This window comes from Anopheles gambiae, chromosome 3 (assembly GCF_943734735.2).
Source record: "Anopheles gambiae chromosome 3, idAnoGambNW_F1_1, whole genome shotgun sequence".
Classification (NCBI taxonomy): Eukaryota; Metazoa; Arthropoda; class Insecta; order Diptera; family Culicidae; genus Anopheles; species Anopheles gambiae.
The window spans coordinates 50467395-50492651 of record NC_064602.1 but is presented as its reverse complement, the minus strand read 5'-3'; the positions used below and the strand labels follow the sequence as shown (position 1 = coordinate 50492651).

The 25257-nt window shown below is 37.8% G+C and overlaps 3 protein-coding genes across 9 annotated transcripts in view; all 3 read left to right on the top strand.

Moving 5' to 3' along the window:
* The first annotated feature begins 258 nt into the window (after positions 1–258).
* Positions 259–8240, top strand: LOC133392813 (uncharacterized). 3 transcript variants are annotated; one of them, XM_061654537.1, is made up of 4 exons: positions 259–609; positions 6896–7042; positions 7127–7203; positions 7273–8240. In XM_061654537.1, the coding sequence occupies exons 1-4, from the start codon at positions 591–593 to the stop codon at positions 7669–7671; spliced, it is 642 nt and encodes a 213-aa protein (XP_061510521.1). In that variant the 5' UTR covers positions 259–590; the 3' UTR covers positions 7672–8240. The 3 variants fall into 3 exon arrangements, with proteins under 3 accessions (XP_061510521.1, XP_061510520.1, XP_061510519.1); XM_061654536.1 differs by lacking the exon at positions 259–609 and adding an exon at positions 1929–3082 and having other exon boundaries at positions 7130–7203; XM_061654535.1 differs by lacking the exon at positions 259–609 and adding an exon at positions 1936–3082.
* Positions 8241–16951: 8711 nt separating this feature from the next.
* Positions 16952–18971, top strand: LOC3292148 (trypsin-4-like). The gene is made up of 2 exons (XM_554157.4): positions 16952–17211; positions 17316–18971. Exons 1-2 carry the CDS (start codon positions 16994–16996, stop codon positions 17872–17874), a joined length of 777 nt encoding a protein of 258 aa, XP_554157.4. The 5' UTR covers positions 16952–16993; the 3' UTR covers positions 17875–18971.
* A 2176-nt stretch (positions 18972–21147) lies between these two features.
* Positions 21148–25257, top strand: part of LOC3292147 (protein sax-3) — a 45691-nt gene continuing 41581 nt past the window's right edge. The window contains exons 1-2 of one of the 5 annotated variants that reach the window (XM_061656107.1): positions 21148–21544; positions 23102–23495. In XM_061656107.1, coding sequence (XP_061512091.1) covers positions 23279–23495 — 217 coding nt within the window. In that variant the 5' untranslated portion in view covers positions 21148–21544; positions 23102–23278. Of the gene's footprint in view, positions 21682–22995; positions 23496–25257 lie in introns of all 5 variants that reach the window. The other 4 variants (XM_061656105.1, XM_061656106.1, XM_061656104.1 and 1 more) reach the window with 4 other exon arrangements.

Genomic DNA, 25257 nt, shown 5'->3' with positions numbered 1-25257 from the left:
TTTGTTTTTGTTTTTTTTTTTGTTTTTAGTTGCATAGCGCTCACGGTTGTAAAGTAAGTTACAATTTGAAATGTGCTCAAAACCCGCGGAAAAGTGACCAAAGAACGGTTTGAATGGTGTATGGTATGTCATTTAAAATATTTGATAAGATGCAAAATGAACACTGTAGGAACAAAGGAAATCCCTGATGGTGGTGAAATTTTCAATGTGCTCACACATATTCTTGACACAGATTGGTGGAAATGTGCTCGTTGCAATTGTATGGGCACATCAGCACGATAGTGCGCTTTCTCTGCATAGTCGTCGTACGTTTGGTTGAGGAAAAGGTCTTCTTAACGAATAGTTGAAACTAGCAATTGACTAGCATCGGTTGTTCTTCAGGCAAATGTGTTAATATACAGAGTGCATAATAAGATCATTAGGAAATGATGTGACAAAAATCAAGATAGTGCCAAATACTAAACCTCTAACTAGGAATCAGATTTCCCATCCGTTCAACCGGTTTGTGCAACGCAAATAAATTGTTTTCATACAGGATTACTGATAAATTAAAGTTGCAATTGGTGCATTATTACCATCAAAACTACATAATGGAACTAAGAGTGAGAGGTACGTATCATAAAAAATAGAATATTCTTTTTGTAAGTCATTCAATTATATAGCAGTATTGTATATTTTTCGCTTAACCTGTTATCAGAATGAACTGAACAAACGTGTTGTTCAACTTCAATGCGTTCGGGTAAAAGACCCAACGTGCACTCCTGAGTAGATAAAACAAGATATAACTGCTCTAAACAGTGGAATGAAATATATAAAACAGGAAAAAAAAAAATCCCCCGACACATTCCCCTTATCGTTTTGCAGATATTTGAACAACCGAGAGTTCCTCGCATCTCTCGAGCACGGGCAAGAGTAGAATATTTGACAAAGATACCGTAGTGATTTATTCAATATTGACTTAGTGATGAAATGTTGCATTGCAAAGCGTGTAGAATCGTAATTTTATTACAATAAAAAGTGGGAAATTGTGACCAAAAGTAAACTACATTATACCGCGTGATACATTACGTTGCACCTGTTATAGATCTTGCAAGGTAAAAAAGAAGCAGTTTATAAATTGCATTCACACCTGACACTGAAAATAGTATTTTGTTCTATGAGATACTGTAATATATGTGCGCGTACACATGCGTTTGGCATGGCATAGTAATCGACAAAAGAAAATGCGCCTCGACTTGGTTATGTAGAACGAATAATTAGGTTCACTTGATCTTTCTCTGTTCTCTTTGCAACGATTAAAGTGTACGTAATATTTAAAGATTTATTTTATAAACTGTTGCTGAAACAGGTAGCTAAGATTCAAAACTGATTCTATGACTTGCTTGTTAGTTTGTTATTTTTAATCATGATATAGAGAAAATGAGTGATCCATTTAATTAAAAAAAGAAACAATAGTAAAATACGCACGCAAAGAGAACATGCGAGAGACTAAGAGAAATAGTATTAAACTGAAACAAATGCGGTGAATTCTTCTTTGCTCTTGAGGGTTGAGGATCACGCATATCTCAGAGCTTCTCACAATCGCAACTTAAAATGCAGAGAACTGGCTCTCTCAGTTAACGTATTGAGCGCGTCAATGATACACCGACTGAAGCCTATTTCTTCATACGTCGAGAAGCTAGTGTTATTTTTCTCATCCGACCAACCAGATCAGCAATTTAAGAAGCAGTGTGAAAAGTAGCGCTGTTTGGTGTATCATTATTTTTAACATACAAAACATTAACCTCATACAATGGATAACATGAGTGAGTGTCTCGACCATTTGGTTATAATTTATTTTCTATTTTCTGTCACAAAAAAAAAATCCAACTATTTAGAGCATTTTATAAAAAGAGTTTAACGTTATACTATCGAAGTGTCAGAGAAACAACCTGAAATTAGTTAAAAAGTGAACACTTTTTTTTTAATCAACGTTATACTGTTCAAGTGTCAGATATACAACCTGGAATTAGTAAAACAAGTGACTTCATTTTTGAAAATCAATTCTTATCAAATGTCAAAAATGTAAGATTGTAAAAAAGGGTTAGGATGTAACCTTACTACTATACTACGTCTATGCAGTTTTATGCAAACTCGAACAGTTTATGTAAACATTCACATTAACGTTTGGTCGCGAAAACCAGGATGCTGTATTGTCAACTGTTGGATCTGTTAGCAGACGCTGAAGAACACAACGTTTTACTTGTGCTTGTTATTATATTGGCGTGAGACTTGCGGTATCCGTGGATGGGTCCTAAACGATCGTAAATATCACAAATCTCTGTGGCATTTATGATCAATATTGTTTGTTTGTTTTTCTATTAAAGAATACGCAGAATGCTGGTCAGACTGTTCATGACCACAGTGGTCAGATGATTGACCAACATGTGCTGCAGTGGACTCGACTTTTTCTTCTGTCTAGCGTTTGTGTCACAATCAAATGAAAACAAGCGATTATCGACAAAATGCATCCACGACGAGCGTATTGAACCGGTTTTCTGTTTCATCCTATACATTCCCGATGGTGGAGGTCACTGCCGAGCTGATTGTGAAGTAAAATAGACCGATATGAGTTCAGATTGTGTCCTAGACCTACACAACAACGTTAATCGAGAGACGATCTTCATTAATTAGCTCCACAGATTGACAGCAGGCACATTGTGTATACTCTTGTGTATATTACCTTACAAAGAGGCTGCTTTTGACCGATGTATATTGATTTTGACAAATTTGAACGTTGTTAAACGAGGAATGTTTACTAATCTGTTGAACGTGGCATTGCAATGTTTTGTAAAACAAGAACTAAAAGTTTGTTATGACCCTAGGTCAGATAAGTTCACTTGTGGTAAGATGATGAAATGCATTAAAAAAAAACAAATAGTGCAGTGAAGAAGTCAGAGTAAAAAAAAAACATAAAACCAGGAGATAACTCTACGCATGGTGATTCGATCTGAGGTGTTACAGGTTCCGGTAAAGTTCACGGTCAAGTGGAACGAGACCACATGTGCTAACAAGTCAAGACCCGATGAGGCAGAATGGAACGGTATGGACAACGTATCGGCAAACAATATATACCGTACACTAAATTGTGTTCACCTCCAACCGAACCCAAACATACTAATTACTTTCGAGAGCGAATCTATTAACCCTTAGGTGCTCTTGAACATATGCAAGCGCAAATACGTGCATAATGATTGAATTGCGTTTTTTTGCAATCTTTTGAGCAAGACTGTTTCAGTTTTTTCAGTTAATTATGTATAGAAAAGTAAATGAACGTTGAATGCATTAATGAATGCTTTAATTTTAATTGATCTACGACTATTTACGCCATATTTATAAGAGAGCTCGAAGCCGGTAATATCATTTTGAAAGCATAGTCATTGGTACCAATCACTAACACAGCCACCGCCTGCTACTATTACACTACCCATACCAATACTATTCCAATTGACCGTTACCATGACGATGGCCACGAAACAACGGACCGGTTTGATCTACGTGTTGCAAAAGACTGTTCTACGTGTTGCTTGTGCGGGGGGTGTGCAGCAAAACAGCTAGCTAGTGGTCGGTAAACAAATTGTGTTGGTGTTTGTTTTTCAGTTTTGTACGCAGCATCGTTTCAAGTTCATGCTCTCAGTCACATTCGTCTATCGCCACACTGGTAAAAGTGCCCGTGCGTATACGTTACCGGTGTACGATCGAAACGCAACAAAACTTGTGCGATCTCGTTGTGCGCCCCCATGTACGCACTCCACGTACGGCACCCGTGAGATTCACGTATCAGTTTAGCAGTGATCGCGAACGCGTTTGTTACGCTATGTGTCAGTCGTTGGGCGGGTGTAACCGATCGTTGGAAAATGTGTTCTTATTGAATAGTTAAGGTACAATCAGTTTTTGTTGAATGTGCTTCGCTTAGTTATAGAAAATATGACACTCCCTAGAAGATAGATACAGTCTACTCAGCCAAAAGTCTATTCCCATTATTGGAACAGAGAGAAGTGTTGTTCCTGCCAGTAGTATCACATCGGTATATAAACAAGCTCCTTTGCCAAAGGGAATTTCAATCGAAGTAAGTGAACATGTGTGAGTAAAAAAGAAAACAAACATGGCTTTACATAAAACGAATAGTGTGCGGAGGAGCATATGGTGCAGAACAGAGGAGATGTTTTATTTATAGACGGTGAAATTGTGAATCGCGCCAAATTGTAGTTACTTAAATAACGATCATTATAGGTTGAAGCATTGACTTTTTTGTCTGCGAATGTTCCTACAAACATTACACTAGTTAATAATAACACGTACTGTTTTTTGAATTGTGATGCTAGCAATTACTTCATTACTATTAAGAACGTGGATGAGTTTAGTTTGATCGTACCTAATTGTTTTAAAAACAGTTTCAAGAAAAATAAAGAAAAAAAAACAACGGCACTACATTCTATATTTCTTTTCCAATACAATCCAGAAGAGATAAAATCGTAAACCAGAACGCGAAGGTTGGATAAACCCTTAACGAAAATTACGCATTATTTTCTGAACTGTACTGTGCGTTGAGATTTGTTGTAGTTGTTGTACTAGTGCAATTTGAGCAACAAAACATAACGGATTCGGTTAAGTTTGAATCGGTGAATAATGCATGACGAAACCTTCCGCATTTCTCGCGTTCAACGAACCAGAGATGCTGACAGTAGTAAAGTACATTGAAAGTTTGCTCCAATTTTCGCTATTTCGGTGGAGTGGCCTTTATACGCTAGTTTATCGTCTAGAATACGTTGTTTGCGCAAAATTCGGGCAGGGGCAATAAAGCTTTCTTTAATATCTGTACAGATATCTGTAAGGGTGTGACCGAAAGAGTCTGAAAAACTTTTTTCCTAAACAATATAAATTTAATATAGTGAAAGAAATCACACTGCATTTTGAACGTTGTTAACAATTCGAATTCCTTTGGGTTCTCCGTCAGCACCGATGGACGAATAGTGCAATGCAAAATTATCTACAGTGACGTTCACCATTCAATTGATTGTTTTAATAGATTGGTCGTGATCACTTGGAGTGCTTTCATAGTCGACATTTGAATCGTAGGCGCTGCTTCCTGCTTGAACGACAAACTACAAAACGTTTGTGAACATTCGATCTTTGCATAATATAACTCTAGTTAAAATCCATACAAAAAACAAGTCGTAACGCGGAAGACTAACCGACTTCATTAGGCGTTGGTTTCGACTCTAGTGAGGAATGACAAAAAGCCACAAAAAACCGCTCCATACGTGTCTAGCCATGCGCTCAAGGTTATCGTGATCGTCGAAGCCAGAGCTTAGGTTTTGGGGCTAGTTTTCGACCAGTTCCCACTCTTATTGGTTTCCGCGTGACGAGGGTTTCAAATTTGGTTTCAAACATGTGCATTAAACAAGGCCGGTTAGGACGGTTTAGGTTAGTGTGGTAAAGGCAGAAATTTGGCGTTAGATTTGTTTCTTTACTCGCTCCTATACGCAGCTGACTAACGATGACGACATCGCACCACGTGTACTATCTGTGCTAGTGACATTGAACTTCACCAATCACCAAGGACACCGATAGTTCTATGCTCTATGATCGATCCTTTTGGGTGGAGTTAGTTCTTAACCGCCAAGAAGAAACGCTCATGACTCATTTGCCCGATCCACTGAGCACAGCGCGTAATGATTGATACCGTTTTGTTGATGTGAAAACTGGTTCTGATGCAACTATAGGTGCACAAAAGAAGTTATCAGGCGAGCTACGTGACACATAGTACAAACCAGTTGGGACCATTTAGCTTGCGGCATCTAGTTACTGGGAACAACTTGTTTACTCGATACAGTTACAACGCATGCGAACGTACGCTGCGAAGTGGAAGTATGCCTCTTTTACAAGTTTATGAGTGCCATTCACCAGTGTAAAAAGGTAGAGCCGGTGTATCATACGAACAATGCTGTGTTGCTTCAATATTTTATTATTACTGATAGAATGCAATGATATATATTGAAATTCGTAAAAAAAATAGTTTAGTTGTGGGTGTAGTAATTTTACTTTTCATTTGATTTCATTTTTATTTGATTTTGACACATGAATACCATACTAGCAAGTCACAATACAAAAAAAGTTCCGTATTTGGATGGGACAGCATAAAAACCTAGAATAATCAATTGAAATGTACCATTTGGTATATGTTCAAATAGGTATATTTTCTCATTTTACGTAGGAAGGTATATGGCAAACTGGCATATATTAAATAAGACTAAGAAACCACAAGTCGAAAAAACAGTTCATTAGAAATTCTAGAATAATAGAATAATTAGAACAATAATTATTATTTTTATTAAATAAAAATGAAGAAAAAATAGAAAAAATAGAATGTTCCGGACTCATGGTACAGGCGTCAACTCGTACGATTTAACAACATGACCGTCATGGGTTCAAGCCCCGAATGGATCGTGGCCCCATATGTAGAACTGACTATCCTGCTATGGGTAATTAATAAGTCACTGAACGCCATGCCTACTCTCTAGTGGTAGAGGCAGGCCTTGACCGACACAGGTTGTTGTGCCAAAGACGGAAGGAAGGAATTTAGAATAATAAGTGTAAACTTTATTCCTTTTAAACGACTGTGATCTCTTGTTCACGAAGTGTGCTGTTCCAGTGTGATCCAGTAACACTAATGACACACTAATGCTCAAGAAGATGATCTCAAAACCAATGAAAAACAAAATATAAGATTTTAAATTATCAGTTCATTCAAGGATTCTCATGTCTAAGATGTTGGTTATATAGTTTTTTTGTTTAATTTTGTTAAATTGAAAGTAATATTTTGTGTCTTTTTTTTATTATTTTATTATTTCAGTCATGTCACTAGAAGAAACACGTCGAACCCAGCGACCATATCGCTATGGGATGATGCTGTTATGTGTTGGCGCATTGGTGAATTGGTTGGGTCTGGCCGAAAATTATTCAGAACCAGTACGATACGCGGGAGTTGCATGTATTTTAGGTAGTTACTTGCATCAATTATACCTCCAGCAAGTTTGGTTATTATCGTTTTTTATATCATCATATTTTATTCGCCTATTTGCAGCAGGTGCCTGTCTCATATGTACTGCAATGTGTTGTTGGCTTCACACACCCGGTCGATCGGGAACGAATGGTGACGAGGTAAGTGCGATAGCGATGTAGATGCGATTGAATATAAGTAAAATTTATGGTTTCCTCTTAAATTTCAAGGGCGATGATCCTGTTCACGTCATTAGTGCTAATGATGAACGAAGGCGTGAAAAGCCTCCCGACTACGACACTGTAGCTGCCGCCCCACCAAGCTACGACGATGCGATCAAGCTTGATCCTGCCGCTCTTTTACACTTGTCAATAGCATCGAACGCAAATGTCAGCAGTAATGCGAACATTAATTACATCTCTACAGTACATCCCAGCTCATCCCATACAATGAGTAATAGTAATTGTACTGAAACCGTTCAAAGCACTGAAGGTAGCCAAATACTAGACTGTTCTATTACCGTGTGCGATGAAAAAATGTGTTCCGAGAAACCACCTCCCTACGCAGAACCAGTCGTCTGTGGCACAAGTATTTCATCTGACGAACGAACATCTCGCAGTACTAACTGAACTACCGGGATGCGTTTAGCTTTATCACGAATATAACGAACTTTCTATAATGTTTTGCGTTGAAGTTTCCTGTCCTTCTAAATCAGGAAACAATAAGCAAAACACAGAAATCATGGCTGTGTTCGTATTTCTTAAATTGTAAGCTTCCGTTTCCTGCACAGAAATGTTCTAGTTATATATCAAATCCCGAAGAGCGATAGAACGTAGGTGTCTGCAGCACTCAACTAAAATGCTGTACAGTATTAGCGATGCCATAATTGAAGCGAACGATGTTCGTAAGAAGACAGCGTATTTATACTTAAATCATGCTCAACACTCCCAACATAGTTGAGGATTTCTATCGTTTCTAACAGTCGTAATAGTGTTTACGCAAAAATAAAGGAATTGTAGCTAGGGAACCTTATTTACATTAGCACTCGGTCGATAGGAGCATAAGGAAAATATCCAACCGATTCTAGGGAACTGAATGTACATATGATCACGGATGTAATCCTGCCTTATATTTGGGTTTATTTGTGTGATAATAGTACCATAAGTCAATAAAGATTCCCATTATCATGTATCCATTATTCCAATCGATCTATGCTTGTTTCAGCGTGCACTATGTATCACAGTCTGTAATCGTATCGTAGTTTGATTGTTTAGTTATGATGTGAATTTGTATTCAAATGACATCATTCTAATAATTAATTCTCTCTCTCGTTCGATGTCAATACCGTGGTTCCAGCTGATTGCAACGTACGTCAGGTGGTCAAGCGTTGTAGAGTGCCCGATCTGTTCTGCAATGTAGACGGTTTTATTATTGGTAATAGAGCAAAATTATCGCATTATTACACATGAGTTGTACCTACCTGCCACAAACTTTCGAAGACTAATTTCCCTCGTGTATGATGAAATGATTTGTTCAACGGCGTCTAGCGTTTTGCGGTAGTTCCATGTGCAACCAATTACATCGTGATGGGCGAAAAACTCGTTCAAGGATTTGATTTTCTCCATAGCCACCAAGGCATTTGTTTTGACATCTTCCATTATTGTAACCATCACCATCAGATTTTTACAATACAATTGTAAGTTCTCGGGATAAGGATCCGGATCTGTTGTCGCAGATTGTGGCAGGATGTTTTTCTTCGTGTTTCTTATCGCATTACAGTATGAGATTCCTTTGTCTGCAGCTTGTATCCATTTTTGGTGTAGCTCTATAATGCTCGCAATAGCCTCCTGTATTCTTAAAGTTGCCACATTTCCTGGCGATGTTGGAGTCCGTGGGGATTTGAGTTTATAGGAGGTAATACTTTGCCGATCCGGAGTAGCAGACATGTTTTTTTGTTTGTAAAATATTGAGGAAACGAAATGTGAAACACGATGGTAGACAACATAAACAAACAAACTGTCAAACACAACGATAACGATGGGTAACGCTTAATAACGCGTATGATTTCCGCATAGTGGGTAAAGATGAAATAGTTTAATGGTCAAATGTCCGAATACAGTCAGCCCTCATTAGTTGAACTTCGATTGCATGGTAACCCAAGTAGCAAAATCTGTTATGAAACCGTTAACCTTTAAGTTGGCAACCGGATACCCGGGTATTTTTTTCAACTTTAAACTGCCATAACTTTTGATTCATTGCTTTTATTGACCTGAAATTTTCCGTAGCCTCCCAACTTTTAATTTATGATTTTTTGGTGCATAAATTGTAATTTTAAAAAGCCTGTAAGTATTTTATTTTGAATTTTTTTTAACTTTACCACGTAAGTTGGCAACCAGCATACCCGGGTATTCCATACATTTTGTATGGAGAATGACGTTTCTCTTCTTCCTCTTTTCGTATTGTGCTTATTTTCGAGTCAAATTCAAGCGATTCCAAATTTCAATATGACCGTTATTTTTATATTAAAATGAAAAAACTTAATGAATAAATGAAATAGAAGAGAATATATGGTCGGCATTACTTGCTTACAGCATTAAAAAATAGAAAGCATTGTTTACCTATGAAAATCGTTAATTTTTTGCATCAAAACGTGTGGAATACCCGGGTATGCCGGTTGCCAACTTACGTGTGTAAATCTGGTTACCAACTCTACGGTTAAAGTATGCCTAAAAGTATTACGTTTAGTTTTTCATACAGCAGTAATTCCACCGACAAACCGACGTGAAGCAATACGCATTGGAATTTGCGAAGAAAAACAAAAAGGGGATTTAGCAGTTTCTTTTATGTGTCAGTGTAGTAAGCGAATCATTATAGAGATGGCGCTAGTGTTTAACGTATTTTCATTTGAAATAAGGAGACAACTTTTGAAGCTCGTTTTGTTCGAAGTGTCACGTCGGTTTGTCGGTGGTAATTCCACGACTTAAAACACTGCGTAACGCTTTCCTTGCTTCGTTAATGTTTCGTTAAATTTGAAAAATTTGCTGGTATTTTGAAAGAAAAAGATCAAAGTTAACAAAAAAAAAAAAAAAACGATAGAGATGTCTATGAATGCAAGGTCTTCGTTAAGCTTAATGTGCTTATATTTTCATGAAAGAAATTAATATAGAAAACACTTATTGAATAAAAACACAATTTCATGTGGTAACCGCATCACACCATTTTCTTACAATACGCAGATTTCGTCTATCTTCTTCAGCATGGAGGTCAGCTGCAGCCTTGTACGGAAAAGATGATATCCAAACGCTATCTAAATTGAAAATGATGCGAAAAATAAAACATATGTAGTCCATGTGAAGAGAATGGTAATATCGATATCCTGACCTGTTGTAAAAGCATGATGATACACAAATTCCACAATAGCTGATAGAAATTGTTGCAGCCGCATGGGTTTGTTTTCATTTTCCACAATACACGCGACGCTTGGCGAACTTTTTGCCATAAGAAATGATGGCGTACCATGTACAGTAAGTCTCAAAAATTATCGTCATCAAAAGGATATTATTTTTTTCAAAATATTATTTTTTTAAATGTTAAGTGGCTAAAACCTATGATTTCATGCAAAATTACACGAAAATACGTAATAATTTCACTGAAAACTTTGAAATTTGATTTATGCTAATATTCGAGATACGTTATTGCCCCGGGTCCACATTATAGCGTATATTGAAAATGCCTGTATAGTTTAAATCGAAACTGGTGTAGCTAAAATTTGAAAAACACTGTCTATATTGACCCGAATTGAAAAAAAATCCCTAAAGAAACTCTTTTTGATTTTTGACGGCTTTAAAATACTGTTAATAATCAAATAGATTTTTTTAAGGCAACTTGCGAGCTATTGAATATGTGCATTTGTGATTAATTTAAACTGATTAATGTTTTATCTTGCTTCAGATGATTTAGCCAATACATTAATTTTTTGATAAGATCGCTTCCAGGGTCGAAATTACACGAAATGTAAAATACGTTTAGTGAAAAAATATTTTGTGTTTTGAAGGAGTTCTTATGAGTGAAATTGAATAGCAGAAAATATAGAACATAAATAAAAACTCATGTGCTACAAATGCTGTAAACAACTCAAGCTCTTAGCATAAAAGGAATCATAAAAGGCTCTGTTTAGCAGATGTTACACGACGGAGCATTTTAAAAATAACTACAACAAAAAGCTGGTGGTGCCATCTGTTCGTGGGATAGCTAGCCAGTGGAGCTTTTCTCGATTTGATAGCTTTTCCCTTTCCTCTGTTCTGTTGTAAAGTTTCGCATTGAAGTCGTGCATCGTTAGTGATGGAAACACAAATAAGATATTTTAAATACTAAACTTTAACGTACGTAAATAATCAATATAGAGGCAAGCGAAAATTCAATGATCCCGATGGTGGTCGATGTTGTTGTTACTCAAGTATTTGACTACACGACCATTTTGCTCGGAATGTTATCACTACTTACTTACTTACTTACTTACTTACTTACTTATCCGGCGCTACAACCGCTTTGCGGTCTTTGCCTGCCTCAGGAGTGTCCGAAACCGCTCACGTACTCGCAACTTCGTCTTCCAGTCCGTTATCCCGGCCTTAATGGCGGAAGCCTCCACGCCATCTTGCCACCTAAATTTGGGCCTACCACGCCTCCTCTGTCCTTGTGGACGGCCTAAAAAGACTTTCTTGGATATCACTACTTATACTCGAAAAATAAGAACTGCGTAGCTCGGGAACAAGACTGTACGCAATCAATCTGTACGCTCGGGAACATAACTGTACGCAAGTTTGTTTAAATTACATGCGTCTGTCATAAAAAAACATGGTTGTCTGATATGAAAGCGCCGGTACCAATTCATATTATAATGCAGAATAAGCAGCAGTTTACAATTTAATTGAAGGAGTGACCGGTGAACTCTCTCTCTACCCCCCCCCCCCCCTCTCTCTCTCTCTCTCTCTCTCTCTTTCTTTCTTTTTCTCTTTCTCTCTCCCTCTCTCTCTCTCTCTTTCTATCTCTCTCCCATCCAGCCACCCAGTATCCAGCCTAGTGTTATTTACTCATGCAATTAAATTATAGATCAATTTTAAAATTCAAAATAAAAAAATCATATGCACTTCTCATACCTAAGCTCGTTTTAAATGAAAGAGGAGGTTTCACAGCACAGCGATCAACTCACACAACTTAACTTCATGTCCATCGTGGGATCAACTCTAAAATTGACCGTCCCCCTTAGCAAGGACAGATTATTCGACTGCGTGATACTGAATAAGTCGCGAAAGCGCCGCTAAACCTCGCAGATATCGTTTACTACAAGCGGAAAAGAACATATTCCTCATTGTATACTGAGGGATAATTGCCAAACTTCAACTCAAAGCGGCTATTGAAAGAGTGGAGTGGAGGATGTCGCGGCGAACGAATGTCGGCGAATGGGGACTCCGTGTTTGGTCGTTCGTTACCAATTGATATCAGTAGCCACCAGAGGACAAGAATATGTTTTTTTCTTCCACAGTTCTTTCACTAGAGGTGAGCTTAATAATTGCGAGAACTCATCAACATATTAAACCTGTTTAAAAAAAGGCAAGTAGGGTAAGTGTACCAATTATGGCTATAATATGTCATCAAGATACCGATTTTACGCCTGTAAAAATAAGTATTGGATAAAATTTCAAACTTCTTTGTGTTTTTATGTATCCTACAATGTGTAGAAAACGAGAGTATTTTTTATTTTGACTAAATGTTTAGCGAAACAATAGAAAATTTCGATTAAAAATTGCATCTCAAGTTACCAATTATGGCTATAGTGTTCCTAGCAATTCGCCATTGCTGTACCAATTGTACCAATTGTACCAGCCAAAACTCGTGGAAATTTACACCAAAAATTACTTTGTGACATTGTTTTAACTGAAATCAAGTAATAATAAGTTCACTGCACCAATATAAGTATGTAACCACCATACCAATACGTAAAATTAACATTATAAAATATCAATTTTCTGTCATTGGTTGTATTGATATCCACGCACAATTAATTGCACAATTGATGAGACTAATCTTAAAAAAAATACTTTCGTACACCTTTCTGATGACACCGTACTAGGACACACACCTGACAATCCTTCATATCACCTGGAAGCTATACCGAAGCCAGCTACCGTTTCAGCGCGATACGAAGAGGAGCACAAATCAGGGAGTCTGTTTAAATTTGTTTAAATGAAGAATCGTAGCTATAGTTCAACTATCTTCTGACCAAGATACTTCTGGCCAAGACTAGCACTAACTATCGATCAGGGAAGAACAAGAGCGCATTTGGCAATAAGGCGACACGAGTGGCTTCAGATTTCGCTTTCTTCGTATGAAAGTCATTCAATGCTGTATCATTTTAATGAAACTGATTCGATTTCATTTTACTGACTATTCCACTGATTACTGATTCGAACACTTTACAAGAAAATGATGCTTAAAACACAAAATAACACCTTATATTGCGAAAATTACAACGAGAAACCCCGATTTGATCACTTGTAAACTACGCACTACGACCAAAACTACAGTTGTCAACAAAGCATCCATAGCATACTGCGATATTTGGTACACCGAAGGATAATTGTACCAATTATGGACGTACAGAAAAAAGGCATATTTTCGATAAAATTTTGATAGAGTTTAGTGTGTAGTCGTTAAATACTTAATATTTTGCACCAAAATGATGATTTTGAGATAAAATTATGGTTAGGTGCTTGAAAATCGCTAATATTCTACAGTGCTGCTCTTAGCAAAATGGTAAGAGATACCAAAAATCTTGGCAACACATTTTAAAAGGGTGATTTTTAACAAACGGAAGTGACCAGCATGGAACTAATGAAGCACAAATGTGTTAAAATGTTCATAATTGAAATGAAAAATCCTTCCGTGGTTTTACAATGCAAATAGACTGTTTTAGAGCAAAAATAGTGTTCGTTATAGCCATAATTGGTGCTATAGCCACAATTGGTACACTTACCCTAGTTGTCAAATTAGATCCACAAGCGTGTGAACGATTGAAATTAAAAACCAGTTCAAACAGTTTAATATGGTTCTCAAATGTGTTGTCACATCATTGGATTGGTTAAAGATTGATGAATTATTTAATAATTACTTTTTTGCTGTATTTGTGAGAAGTGTCCATATTTCCCGTAAGCTGTAATCATTGGATGGTTATCGCTAGCGGAAGAATAAACGCTCGCTTCTGAAAACACAATTGGTAAAAGATCACTCGATTCTATACAAAACATCTTTTCATCCATGTCTAAACCATTCATAAGACAGTGTGTCGTGCAATGAGTGAACAATGTAACATTACACTTTAAATTTTAGTGAGACCCTGTAACGGTTATTGTGCCAAAAGTGGAGAAACATATTGAGGAGCTCTTTTTTAATTAATGTTTAACATTATTAAAGTAAGCAGAGCAGTGCTGAAAAAATCCATACTTGCCATTTGTGAACAGTTATTGCGTCAAGGTAGAATTATAGGCTTGCCGGTTGGTACATCATATTTTTCCTTGATACATCCTTCGTTGATAGGAATCGGTACTATGCACAAAGCACATGATGGTATTTTCACGTGAACGTAGAAAAGTGGTGTTTATCATAAATTGACACTCTGGATGCCTTCCCTATTCCCAAAGTTTCATCGTCATGGGAAAAAAAGAAAAGAGCGGTCTTGTTCCTGAAGCTTAGAAACATTGTACCAAGCGACCATATTTCCTTGGTGGCTTCTTCACATTTTGCTCATTCATTTAAGGCATTAGCGCTGCACGTTGCTATCACAATAATCAGAAGCGACAACATCGTGAAGCGTATTACTTATCAGCTATTTAACATCAGTTCATGAAGCGCCCTTCGCAGCGTTGGTTCGTCTCGCATAACGCTTCGCTTGATGTTTAGTCAGTAGGAAAGGTGGGCCCGGTGGTGATGTTTAGCTTTCGAGCGCGATGAATCGGTTTCGATCGGAGGACATTGAAAAGATTCCAGTCGCTGCCAAGACTAAAGGTTCTTTATTTTTAATCCTTCTCTGTAACCATCCCGTCAGCCATCATCAGTGACATTGCGCTTCATACCAATCTCGTCCCGTCAGGGCTTGTATTGCCCCATGAGTTGGTGCGCCCGACCCTTCCTGGTTCTCTTTTTAGTGATGCTATATAGTAAGCACATTCCCGGCTCTTACTGCCCTACTGGGGACTGGAAGCCCTCGACAGGAGTAAATATGGCATGAACGGGTCGTTTACGGGGTATCGTGGGATGAGGTCTGTGTTGTGAGTTTAGCTTGACGGAGTGTAAAATAAATTAAAGCCCCCGACCACCTTCGGTTCGGCCGTAGCAAACGACCACAGGATCAAAGAGCTCAGCATGAAATCGGAAGGTTAAATGGTTTCCCTGCGGAGGTTGTCGTGGAATGTTTTTCTAGCTTTTTCTATACGGTTATAGGAAGGCAATCGGGATTGACGAATTAAGTGCGTGGCAGGTAGGAGTGATGTTTTGGGATAAACGACAAAATGGATTCCTTTGATTTCGTTTAATTGGACCATGAAAATCGCGGTGACCCTTGTAAACTATACCTACTATAATAGTCATTTGCATGGTGAATGAACGGCAATATGGTCGGTTTTAGCTGTTAGGTCTGTTTGTGAATAGTTTTTAACCTTTTTTCAGTATAGGGCAAAACACGATCTATGTGTCACTATTTAAAAAATATACATTATGTGTTAGTAAATTCCGTACACTTACGATTGTGTTTGTGCTTGCATCTAAAACGCTAGTTGTTTTTTTATTAAATTATTCAATGGCCAATTATCAAATTCAATTAAATTTTTCTTAAAACAAAATTATGCACTGAGAATGTTTTATTATGAGATACTATAAATAATTGATTTAGCAAACATTTTAGTTAACAACATCAAATTGTGCGTGATACGCTGTTAATGCGGACCGCGAAGAAAACGTTTGGTGTTTATTGAATTTTAAGTTTCCAGCAAATATATAACTAATTGTCGTGTAATTTTGCTTGAATTGTTAGGTTTTGGCCATCAAATAAATGGTTTGGTAAAATTTGGACTGATGTTTTATCATCTTGCATCTTGCATCTTGCAGGATTTATAAGACTCGACCAAACATGACTTTATTTTGCATTTGACATTTAATAAGTTATATTTAGAAAACCGTGTATCTCCAAATCCATCAACAACATTTACCGTATATCCCGATGACAATTTTGCTTGTGTAAAGTATGACAACATAGAAATAGCTGCACATTTTCATATGTACACATATTTGGATTTCATTTTATAACTCAACCGTTGTTTGTAATAATAATCAACCATCTGTAATTCTCTTTGTTGTATAAGAAATCGAACATTTGCCTTCCAAATTGACTTGTTCTTGTGTTCGCCTGGAAAGAAACCTCAAATGAACCAAACATTTCACATGTCTCAAAATACACACACACCCATAAGGCGTATGAACAATTAAAACGACTGTAGTGCAGAATAAAACTATTGAATAATAAACTAAATTATATTAAATAAACAGATGCAATGTGACGGTCTCTAAGTACAGTCCTCAACTCGTACGACTTAGCAACAAGCCCGTCATGGGTTCAAGCCCTATCCTGCTACGGTAATAAATAAGTAACTGAAAGCCAAGCCCATTAGTGGTACATGCAGGCCTTGACAGACAACGGTTGTTGAGCCAAAGAAGAAGAACAAGAAGAATAGATGATAGATGATGATGAGATACAAGATAATGGCTATATAATACATTCTTATCAAATATATTTTCAAGTGTTTGTTCTATCAGCACTCTTTAAAACAGTTCAAAGACTAGGAATTCACTTCATTTTATAGTTTCACTTCAACCCTGTGAGTCTTACAAACAGAAAAAAGAATGTTCGAAATGCTAAAGCTACTTATATTTTTGTGCAGTGCTTTGTCAATTTCAGAATGTGTTAAAAATAGAAATAAAACATACAGAATTGTCGGTGGCCATGTAGTAGACATTGAAATGCATCCGTACCAAGTGTCTGTACGTGAATTGAACGAGCACATTTGTGGTGGATCGATAATTACCAATCGATGGGTATTAACAGCAGGTCATTGCGTAGAGTAAGTTCCTTCAATTGAACTTGAAAGTTTATCATGACCGGAATGATTTTCCGAATATTCGGGACAACATATTGACGATTTCTATTCGATCAACACTATTGCAGTGATACCATAGCTGCTTACATGAACGTGCGTGTTGGATCTGCGTTTTACGCAAAAGGTGGAACGATACATCCTGTGGACTCAGTGACCACACATCCAGACCATGTTCCGTATAGCTGGTTAGCGGACTTTGCTTTGCTGCAATTGAAACATGCGATAGTATTTTCTACAATCGCACAACCGATCGCTCTAGCCTTTCGCCTGGATAATGCTTTGAGCGATCGAGAATGTGTTGTCACCGGCTGGGGACGCACTCTAAACGAAGAAGAAAGCTTTGATAAGCTACGGGCGGTCCAGATCCCGTTGGTTTCGCGAGTACTGTGTAATGCTACATACGAAGGAAAGATCGATCAAACTATGATATGTGCGGGTGACTTTGTTGATGGCGGCAAAGGCAGTTGTGCGTATGATTCTGGTGGCCCACTGGTCTGTGGCGATATGCAAGTTGGAATCGTGTCCTGGGGTAAAGGGTGTGCGATGCCCGGATATCCGGATGTATATAGTAGTGTTTTATACGCAAGAGCGTGGATCAACAGCATAGTACACAATTCCATTGAATGAATCAATCTGGTTTTAGTTTCTTAATTTGCTACTGTTTCATTAGCTTTTGTTTTGAGGCAATTTATGTTTTGTTGTATCCACAGTTTTGCTTAACGTAGAATGAGAACATTTTCATCCACGTATAGAGCGAAGTGTGATTCAAAATCTTATTAGAACTTTTTTTTCTTAGAGATTTTAAAGATTTTACGTGATTTTTATGTATGCAGAAGGAATGGCCTGGCCGGCAATGGCTATCGAACGTGATATTTATATTGTGAAAGTGTAACATGAATACAAATATTTAAATCAAACTTAGAAAATACACGGTTTGAAGAATTTTGATGAGCGGATTTGATTTGTACGTTTATTATCTGTATCGTTTAGTGGTCGTTAAAACAAAACAGTCGTAAAAATGGCTTAAAATATAGTTTTAACTTGACACAAATTTAAGGTCAATTTGGAAACATAAATGGCTTATTGTAAGCATGAGTAAATTCATCCTCTTTCTGGAAAAAACAACTCTAATATCGTCTAAAATTAGCCTTGATTATCCGCTAAATTAAGAACCCTAGTTAGCATATAATACTGCCAATGGTACAAGTGACAGCAGAGATGACATGCAAATTTGGTCGCGCGATGCCCGTCATGCCAGGATAGCGAAAAGCCCTTAAACGGCTAATAGCAAACGAGGATAAACGCTACCAAAATAGCTTCGGCACATGAGACCGGAAGCTGCGTTCTATTCGATTGCATTCCGAAGGGTGGTTGTCAGTGTTGTCTGGTCGGTTGATTTTTCGAATCATGCGACCAAACTCGGCCCTTCCGGTCGTTTGCGTTTAATGTTTCAACCGTCATGTTCTGTCGCGTATTGTGTTGTTGCGTGTTCGACAACATCATTCGGGTCAGTTTCGTGTTTTGTCATGTCAAGCGATCGGAAACACGCATTGGTAGTGTCGTGGACTAGTTCGCTACCAAAACTGAAATACGATACCAATACTATCAATATCGGGGAATAATAGAACAAACAAACATTTCTATATATAAGCATTTGCTTTTTTGATAATATAAAATATTGTGTTGAACTGATGTACCGAAATATATTTTGATCGTTTAAATGATGTTGATGATGTGATTAATTGTGTTATAATGCAATACAATAAATGAAAACAGTATAGTACTTCAAACGGTCAAATATTATTTTTTCAGTTCATGTATTTCTTACAAAAATGACCAGCAGCTCTTGACGCTTTGGCGGTAAGGTAATCTTTAACCTCTTAAATTTCATCATTCCGACGCATTCGTTGTAGAGCAAAAAAGGTTAAACTTCCTATAACCAAACTTTTTAACCTTCGTTCAGGACGAATCTTTCTTGAATGTTTCTTCGTCGGTAAGTTTTTGTACGGAGCTATAAATCAAGGATGAGCCTTGGATCCTTTTACGCTCCCAGGAGCGTAAGCCGGAACGTTCTGTCCTACGTGGGACTACCTTCATGGGGTGAATCTATTTTATGGGCAGTTTGAAGAGGGCAAAAGTTTAGAAATATTTCATATAGTTTGCGTGATGCGAAGGGCATTGCGCAATATTCGAAATCAGATCGATGAAAATGGGTTTCGGTAGCGAATTGCAAACCAAAACCGTGACAAGCGTGACTTCCGACGCTTCTAGGCTAGGTGTTTTACCTCCTTTACCTCAATGTTTACCATTATGCAAATTATCAGAGAACTTGTTCCGGCGAGGAATCCAATCGTCCGACCGGGCTGGCAATGGAGACCATACACCAGTGACAACAACAGTACAGGATTTTGATTTCAGCTTCAGAAGCAATTTCTGACCTGAACCTGGTGATTTTGGGGAAAGGTTAAAACGAATATGCAAATCAAAACTATAAATTCAATTCAGGTAAACGATCATTCGGTTTGTGTGAAAGTACATTCTAAATAGTTTAACGAAGGTCCATCACCATGTTTGATGGACAATATCGATTCGAATTATCAAATGTTGTGGATAGCAGTTTGATTTGAAGTTAAACGAGTTTCAATTAATGTAAAATACTCGTTGGCTGTTTTTTTGCCTTTACTGTTGCCATTTGATGCTGAATATTGCTTTTCATAAAAAAATAATAATGTGAACATATTGGATGTGATATACACAAAAACTAAAAACAAACAAAATACGTTTAGAGGTGATAACGATGAGCAAATACAGATTTCGAGGTGCGCTATGTACACTATGCGTATGCGAAATCCGCACGGATAGTATCCGAGGACAAGGTTTCAGGCCGACACATTGCGCTAGCCTCAACCACGCTATCGGAATAAGAAAATGTGATGAAGCAAACTGCAAGCAATCAATTATTCACGGAGAGTTGTGGATTATGGAACCAGGAAGCATAAAAAATGTATGCTTTCCAAGCAGTCTGACTGACAGGAGGGTTTACTGTTCTTATCATCCGCACACTGGCAGCAAGTATTGCTTGTGTGTAGATTGTAAAAGATTGGAAGATAGTTTACATGTATGTGTTGGGTTGGACTATGCATTACACAGTCGCGTAGTGCACACCGCCTCGCATGATGGTACAATTTGTGCCCTGTCTTCTCATCTCTTCGGGATGGCACTTTCTTCACATGGGGCGGTGAGTCAACAAATGACACGGCTTGGCAACTTTCGTCTGTCGTGAGTTTTGCGATTACTTACAGGTCGTAGAATTGGGGTCGTGTGTAAGGCTGTAGCAGTGTACCGGAAAAGTAATCCGTTAGCCTGAAATGCGAAAAAAACCCTGCAAAAACAGGTTTTTAAAGATGTGCAAATCCTCCAGCTGATGTTGCTTTAGCTAATGTTTTTGTTTACAAATATGTAGCTTGCTCAAATACATGAATGAACAACTCTGCAATAGAATTAATCATAATACTTCAATTGTAAAATTTAGTTTCAGTTAGTAATTTAAGTAGTAAATGTGTGCGGCGACTGTGGAAAAGTATACGTATATCTACTTTCTTAAAGTAATGTCAACATACATTAGCGTTCAAGGGTTAAGCCAAACAATAGAAAAGAAGGGATTTTTTCCTGGACACCCTCAGTCTGCACTGGATTGGAAAATATCCTTTCATCTGTTGTTTTCAAACGGCGGATTCGGCATACACTGCGCAGACTCAAATCGTCTCGTATTTATCATTCCTAGTCAGTGAGCGCAGAGAATAGGAAGGACGAACAGAGAAGAGCAATACAGATTGAGTAAGAGTGATAGAGAGAGAGAGAGAGAGAGCGCGCGGGTGCCTGCCAAAACAACGCATATCGTGAGAGATAGAGAAGATAGCAAAACAAAAATCCTTCAACATTCGTGCACCATCATCACTACTACATACCTATGGATAGGTAGCGCGGTGCCCAGACGTAGCCACAGGACGAATGAACGAAATTTTCCACCGGTGGAGTCCTTCGCTGTTTGTGGGGTGGCTCCATCAGAGAGCCGAGAGAATGTTTGGCCTTGCGTTCGGGAGGGTTGGATCCCTAGTATGGAGGTTGTTTTTTGATTTTCTCTGTAGTATCCTGAAGTACGAAGTTGCGCTCGACTGATGGTGGTAGGAATTTTCACCTTTCGGTATCGCACATTAGTCGAGTACAGTGAGTAGCTTGGTATGCACGGGACGGTTCGTAGTTGCTGTTGCTTGCAGCACGTCACGCGATTTTACCGGTACGGGTGTTTTCACGGCGACAGTCAAATGGAACGTTAAATTCGATCACCATCTTTGTTGTAAGCAGGGTTTAATTTGTTGAGCCATTTTCGTTTAGAAAAAGTGCTTTCTTTGGTAGAAAGAGCAGCGTGAAAAAGTGAGTGATCGCAACGAAATGTTTTGAAAAGCAAATTTAATTATAATGCTCCCTCACGATCGAAATGAATTAATATTTTAATTGTGTTTCTGTTCAACGATGAATCGAATTGAATCATTTAAACGGTGAAAGAGAAATTAAGTAAATGAAAACCGAATTGTGGTGTTTTGGAATTCAAAAGCAAACAAGAAAAGAAAATCATCTCGAAATGGAAAAGGAGCACACGGTACGTCGAAATGTAAAGCTATCGAGAAAACCCACTTCATGAAATACAACGGCAACACAACAAAAAAAATCCGAAACGCACTGCAAGGAATAAAATGAGCCGTGAAAGTCCCGGCGGAAATTGTGAAGCTGGCAAAGGCAAATGCAAAAAGTGATTAGCAGTGGTTCCTTAAGTGAGTGTTTGGGCATTCTTTATCAGCAGTGTGCACAATGAATGGAGGAAACGAGGAAAACGAGCGCACCAGCAAAACAGGACAAACCCAACTGGGCATACCATTGTTTGCAGCAGTAGATTCGAATACTGGAACGAATATGAGTAAATGTGTGCGACTGTGTGTGGGAGAAGGAAGTGAAATTTGATTAATTGAGTGTGATTTTCTTTCTGGTGCTATGGTTCCAACTCTCCCGAGCGCAGATTTAGCAGAGGGTGGCCAAATTTTTACTTTTCGGACCATTTCCGGCGCGGATGGTTCGAAAGGTTTGTTTTTCTTTTGAAATACCCATTTGGGAAAGGTGTGATAACGAGTGGATTGCAAGTCGTTGTTGTTGCTCAGGAGAGCAGGTTGCTGAAGTGATTTTAGGGGTTTTGTTTTCTCTGGTACTGGGAACAGGTAATGAGTGGCGGAAGCGAAAGGAAAAAAGTCTTGCAAATCAGGATAGCTTCTGGAAACGTTGCTTGAGGCAACAGCACCGGAAATGGGTCAGTTATAACGGTAGACCCAGTGATGTCGAGCACCTAATGAAATTCTTGAGTATATTGTGCAGTATGAAAAAAGAATTAATTGTAATGTATTAGCTGTATGGTGTTCAGTAAGAAAATGCAGCTTTAAATAATTCCACGAAATACTGAATATATGTGTACATAGTTCAGTGTGTATTTGTCTTTTCGATCTAGTGTATTGTGATTAAAAGCTTCATTTAATGCATTGATAATTGAATTATAATTTCTCTTAATGCAATGATATCTATTAAACCTTTTATGAGTGAGTGCTCTGAAACGATCATATATAACTTCTTATAGTGGTTAAATAAGGTATGAAAGCGTATAATATACATGGTGTTACATTTCATGTCATTTCATGATTCAAGACGAATATAGTCTTTGTGATTAGCTAGTTGAAGCAATATGAAGTAAACGTGTAACGCAGGGAAATTATGTAAAACGTACGTGTGGAATACAAGAATTTGTTTTCAGCTCGCCCTTATAACGACCGAAAGTATGAATTATTTGATAAATTAATTGTATAAAAGAAGAAAAAAGTTAAACAAAATTGTGTGAGTGTGTGGTGATTGAAATTAATGCCCAATGGAATATTGGCACGAAGCCCAGGCGTAAGGGTGAAGAATTCATCTGCCTGGAAAGGAGTGGATTATGTGTACAGTTCGATGTTACACCGAACAAGCATTAATGCAAGGAAATAGAGGATACTGTGATTCGCAAACGATGAGGAAGATCGGCATTGAACCGTTTCACCATTGGCTAGCGCTTTTGCGAAAACGGAGATTTACCGACGGGATTGGCAAACGCGGCCTAGGCACATTCACCACCATCGGACTTCAACTACTTCTGGTGTTGCATGCTGTCGAAGGTATATATTGTTCTGTATATATTTGTTGTTTCCCTGAATTTGTAGTTGATAGTAATATTTGATGGATAGTTTGAAAAAAATATTCTTTTAATGAGCAAAATAATCTGGCCTTCTTTCCTTTCTAAAACGTAGAGGAAAAAAATTAATTCCAAACATGAAACAGTGACTGGATAGTCTGTGAAACAGTGACTGGGTGATAGCTGGATAATCTTATTTTAGAAACTGAAATGGCCAAGAAACATCTAGAGTGGTTTGATTCCCTTCAGAGCCAGTCCTATGTAGAAAGGATAGACTATTTCAGTCTCGCGATTTAAATATATCTCCTTCTTTTTGACATAACGTCCTATACATACATGCCGGCTTTCGAGTCTTATTCAGTCCCTCGTGAACTGATGGTCAGTCCTTGTTCTACGGGGGGACGGTCCATATGAGGTTCAGAGGCGAAAGAGACTCAAACCTGTGTAGGGGTTAGAGGTGGGACTAATCATCACCATTTTATACCCTAAGAGGTCCAAACCCCATTTAAACCTGTAAACAACAACAACAACGGTCCATAAGAGGGTTGAACCCATGACGAGCATGGTATTGAATTGTGCGAGTTTGCGACTACACCACAAGACTACCCCCAAGTTAGTCTGTTTGAGTTGGTCTGTTTGAGCAGTGGTCTCCAACCTGTGGTCCGTGGCATTAACAGACGAGGTCCGCGAAGGAAATTATGTTTTGAAAAAGAAAAGCTTATTACTATACATGTCGTACATTTTTCCCACACAATCAGGACTAATTTTCAACGTGCATATTTAAAATAAGATTTAAATATACTTTTTATCAAATACATTAAACTAAGGTAAAAAAAGGTAAGTCCTCAATAGATGTGGGCCGCGGCAAATGTATTTTAAAAGCCAAGTGGTCCGCGATCTAAAAAAGGTTGGAGAGCACTGTGTTCGAGAATTGGCAAGACTGAAAAGAACAGCACGGCAAGAAGTAGATGGAGTAATATGAGATATCCTTGTTTGACGCTACAACTTTAGTCTGTCTAGCCATTGAATTTGCTTCAAAACACAATTATTCTTACATTATTATGTGTCACCACAATTTATCTATAGATCCATCCAAATTGCAAAATGCCCTAAAAATAATGTAAACTGGTTGTTATGAAAAAGTGTGAAATAAAAGTTGATGTTTCATGATACACTATTTTGACCCGCGAGGCAACATGGTCATATGTAAACAAAACGTGAAACGTCAAAATAGTGGGGTCCAGAACATGGTCCAGAACAACAGCGCTTAGGTAATGGTCTACGCTTTTGCGCAAACCTCGTGTAATCTTAATATTTTTCTTCCTATATCTTGAATAGCTTTTCAGGAAAGCTCTTAATTTTTTTTTAAAGATGTTTTATTAAAATAAAAATATTTTTTACACGTTTCAGACGACGAAATTTGATCTTTTACAGCTGTGCCTCTTAGCATAATTGGGTAAACAAATACTACACTTGTTTAAATACTACACTACTTGTTGGAAAGCTTATTTTACGAATTATAAAAACTGCATCAATATGCTGCGAAATCTGTATTTTTCTTTGATATTGTTAATTATGGCCTATAAAATTTGTGTGGTGTTCATAGAACACTCCAATGATTACATTTTCAGGTTCGGAATTTATCCTAGATGTGAAATAATGTTTACAGATAGCATACATTTTTGCCCTGTTTACCCCTACTCACTAGTCAGTTCTGCGTTTAGGAGCTCGGTCTATACGGGACT

What these genes read in the sequence shown, in the direction of transcription:
- LOC133392813 (XM_061654535.1), top strand. Translation starts at nt 2,977, where the DNA reads ATGGTGATTCGATCTGAGGTGTTACAGGTTCCGGTAAAGTTCACGGTC. An exon ending in CGATGAGGCAGAATGGAACG is followed by an intron (nt 3,083 to 6,895) that starts GTATGGACAACG and finishes TTATTATTTCAG; the next exon opens with TCATGTCACTAGAAGAAACA. An exon ending in CGGGAACGAATGGTGACGAG is followed by an intron (nt 7,204 to 7,272) that starts GTAAGTGCGATA and finishes TTAAATTTCAAG; the next exon opens with GGCGATGATCCTGTTCACGT.
- LOC3292148 (XM_554157.4), top strand. Translation starts at nt 16,994, where the DNA reads ATGTTCGAAATGCTAAAGCTACTTATATTTTTGTGCAGTGCTTTGTCA. An exon ending in ACAGCAGGTCATTGCGTAGA is followed by an intron (nt 17,212 to 17,315) that starts GTAAGTTCCTTC and finishes ACACTATTGCAG; the next exon opens with TGATACCATAGCTGCTTACA.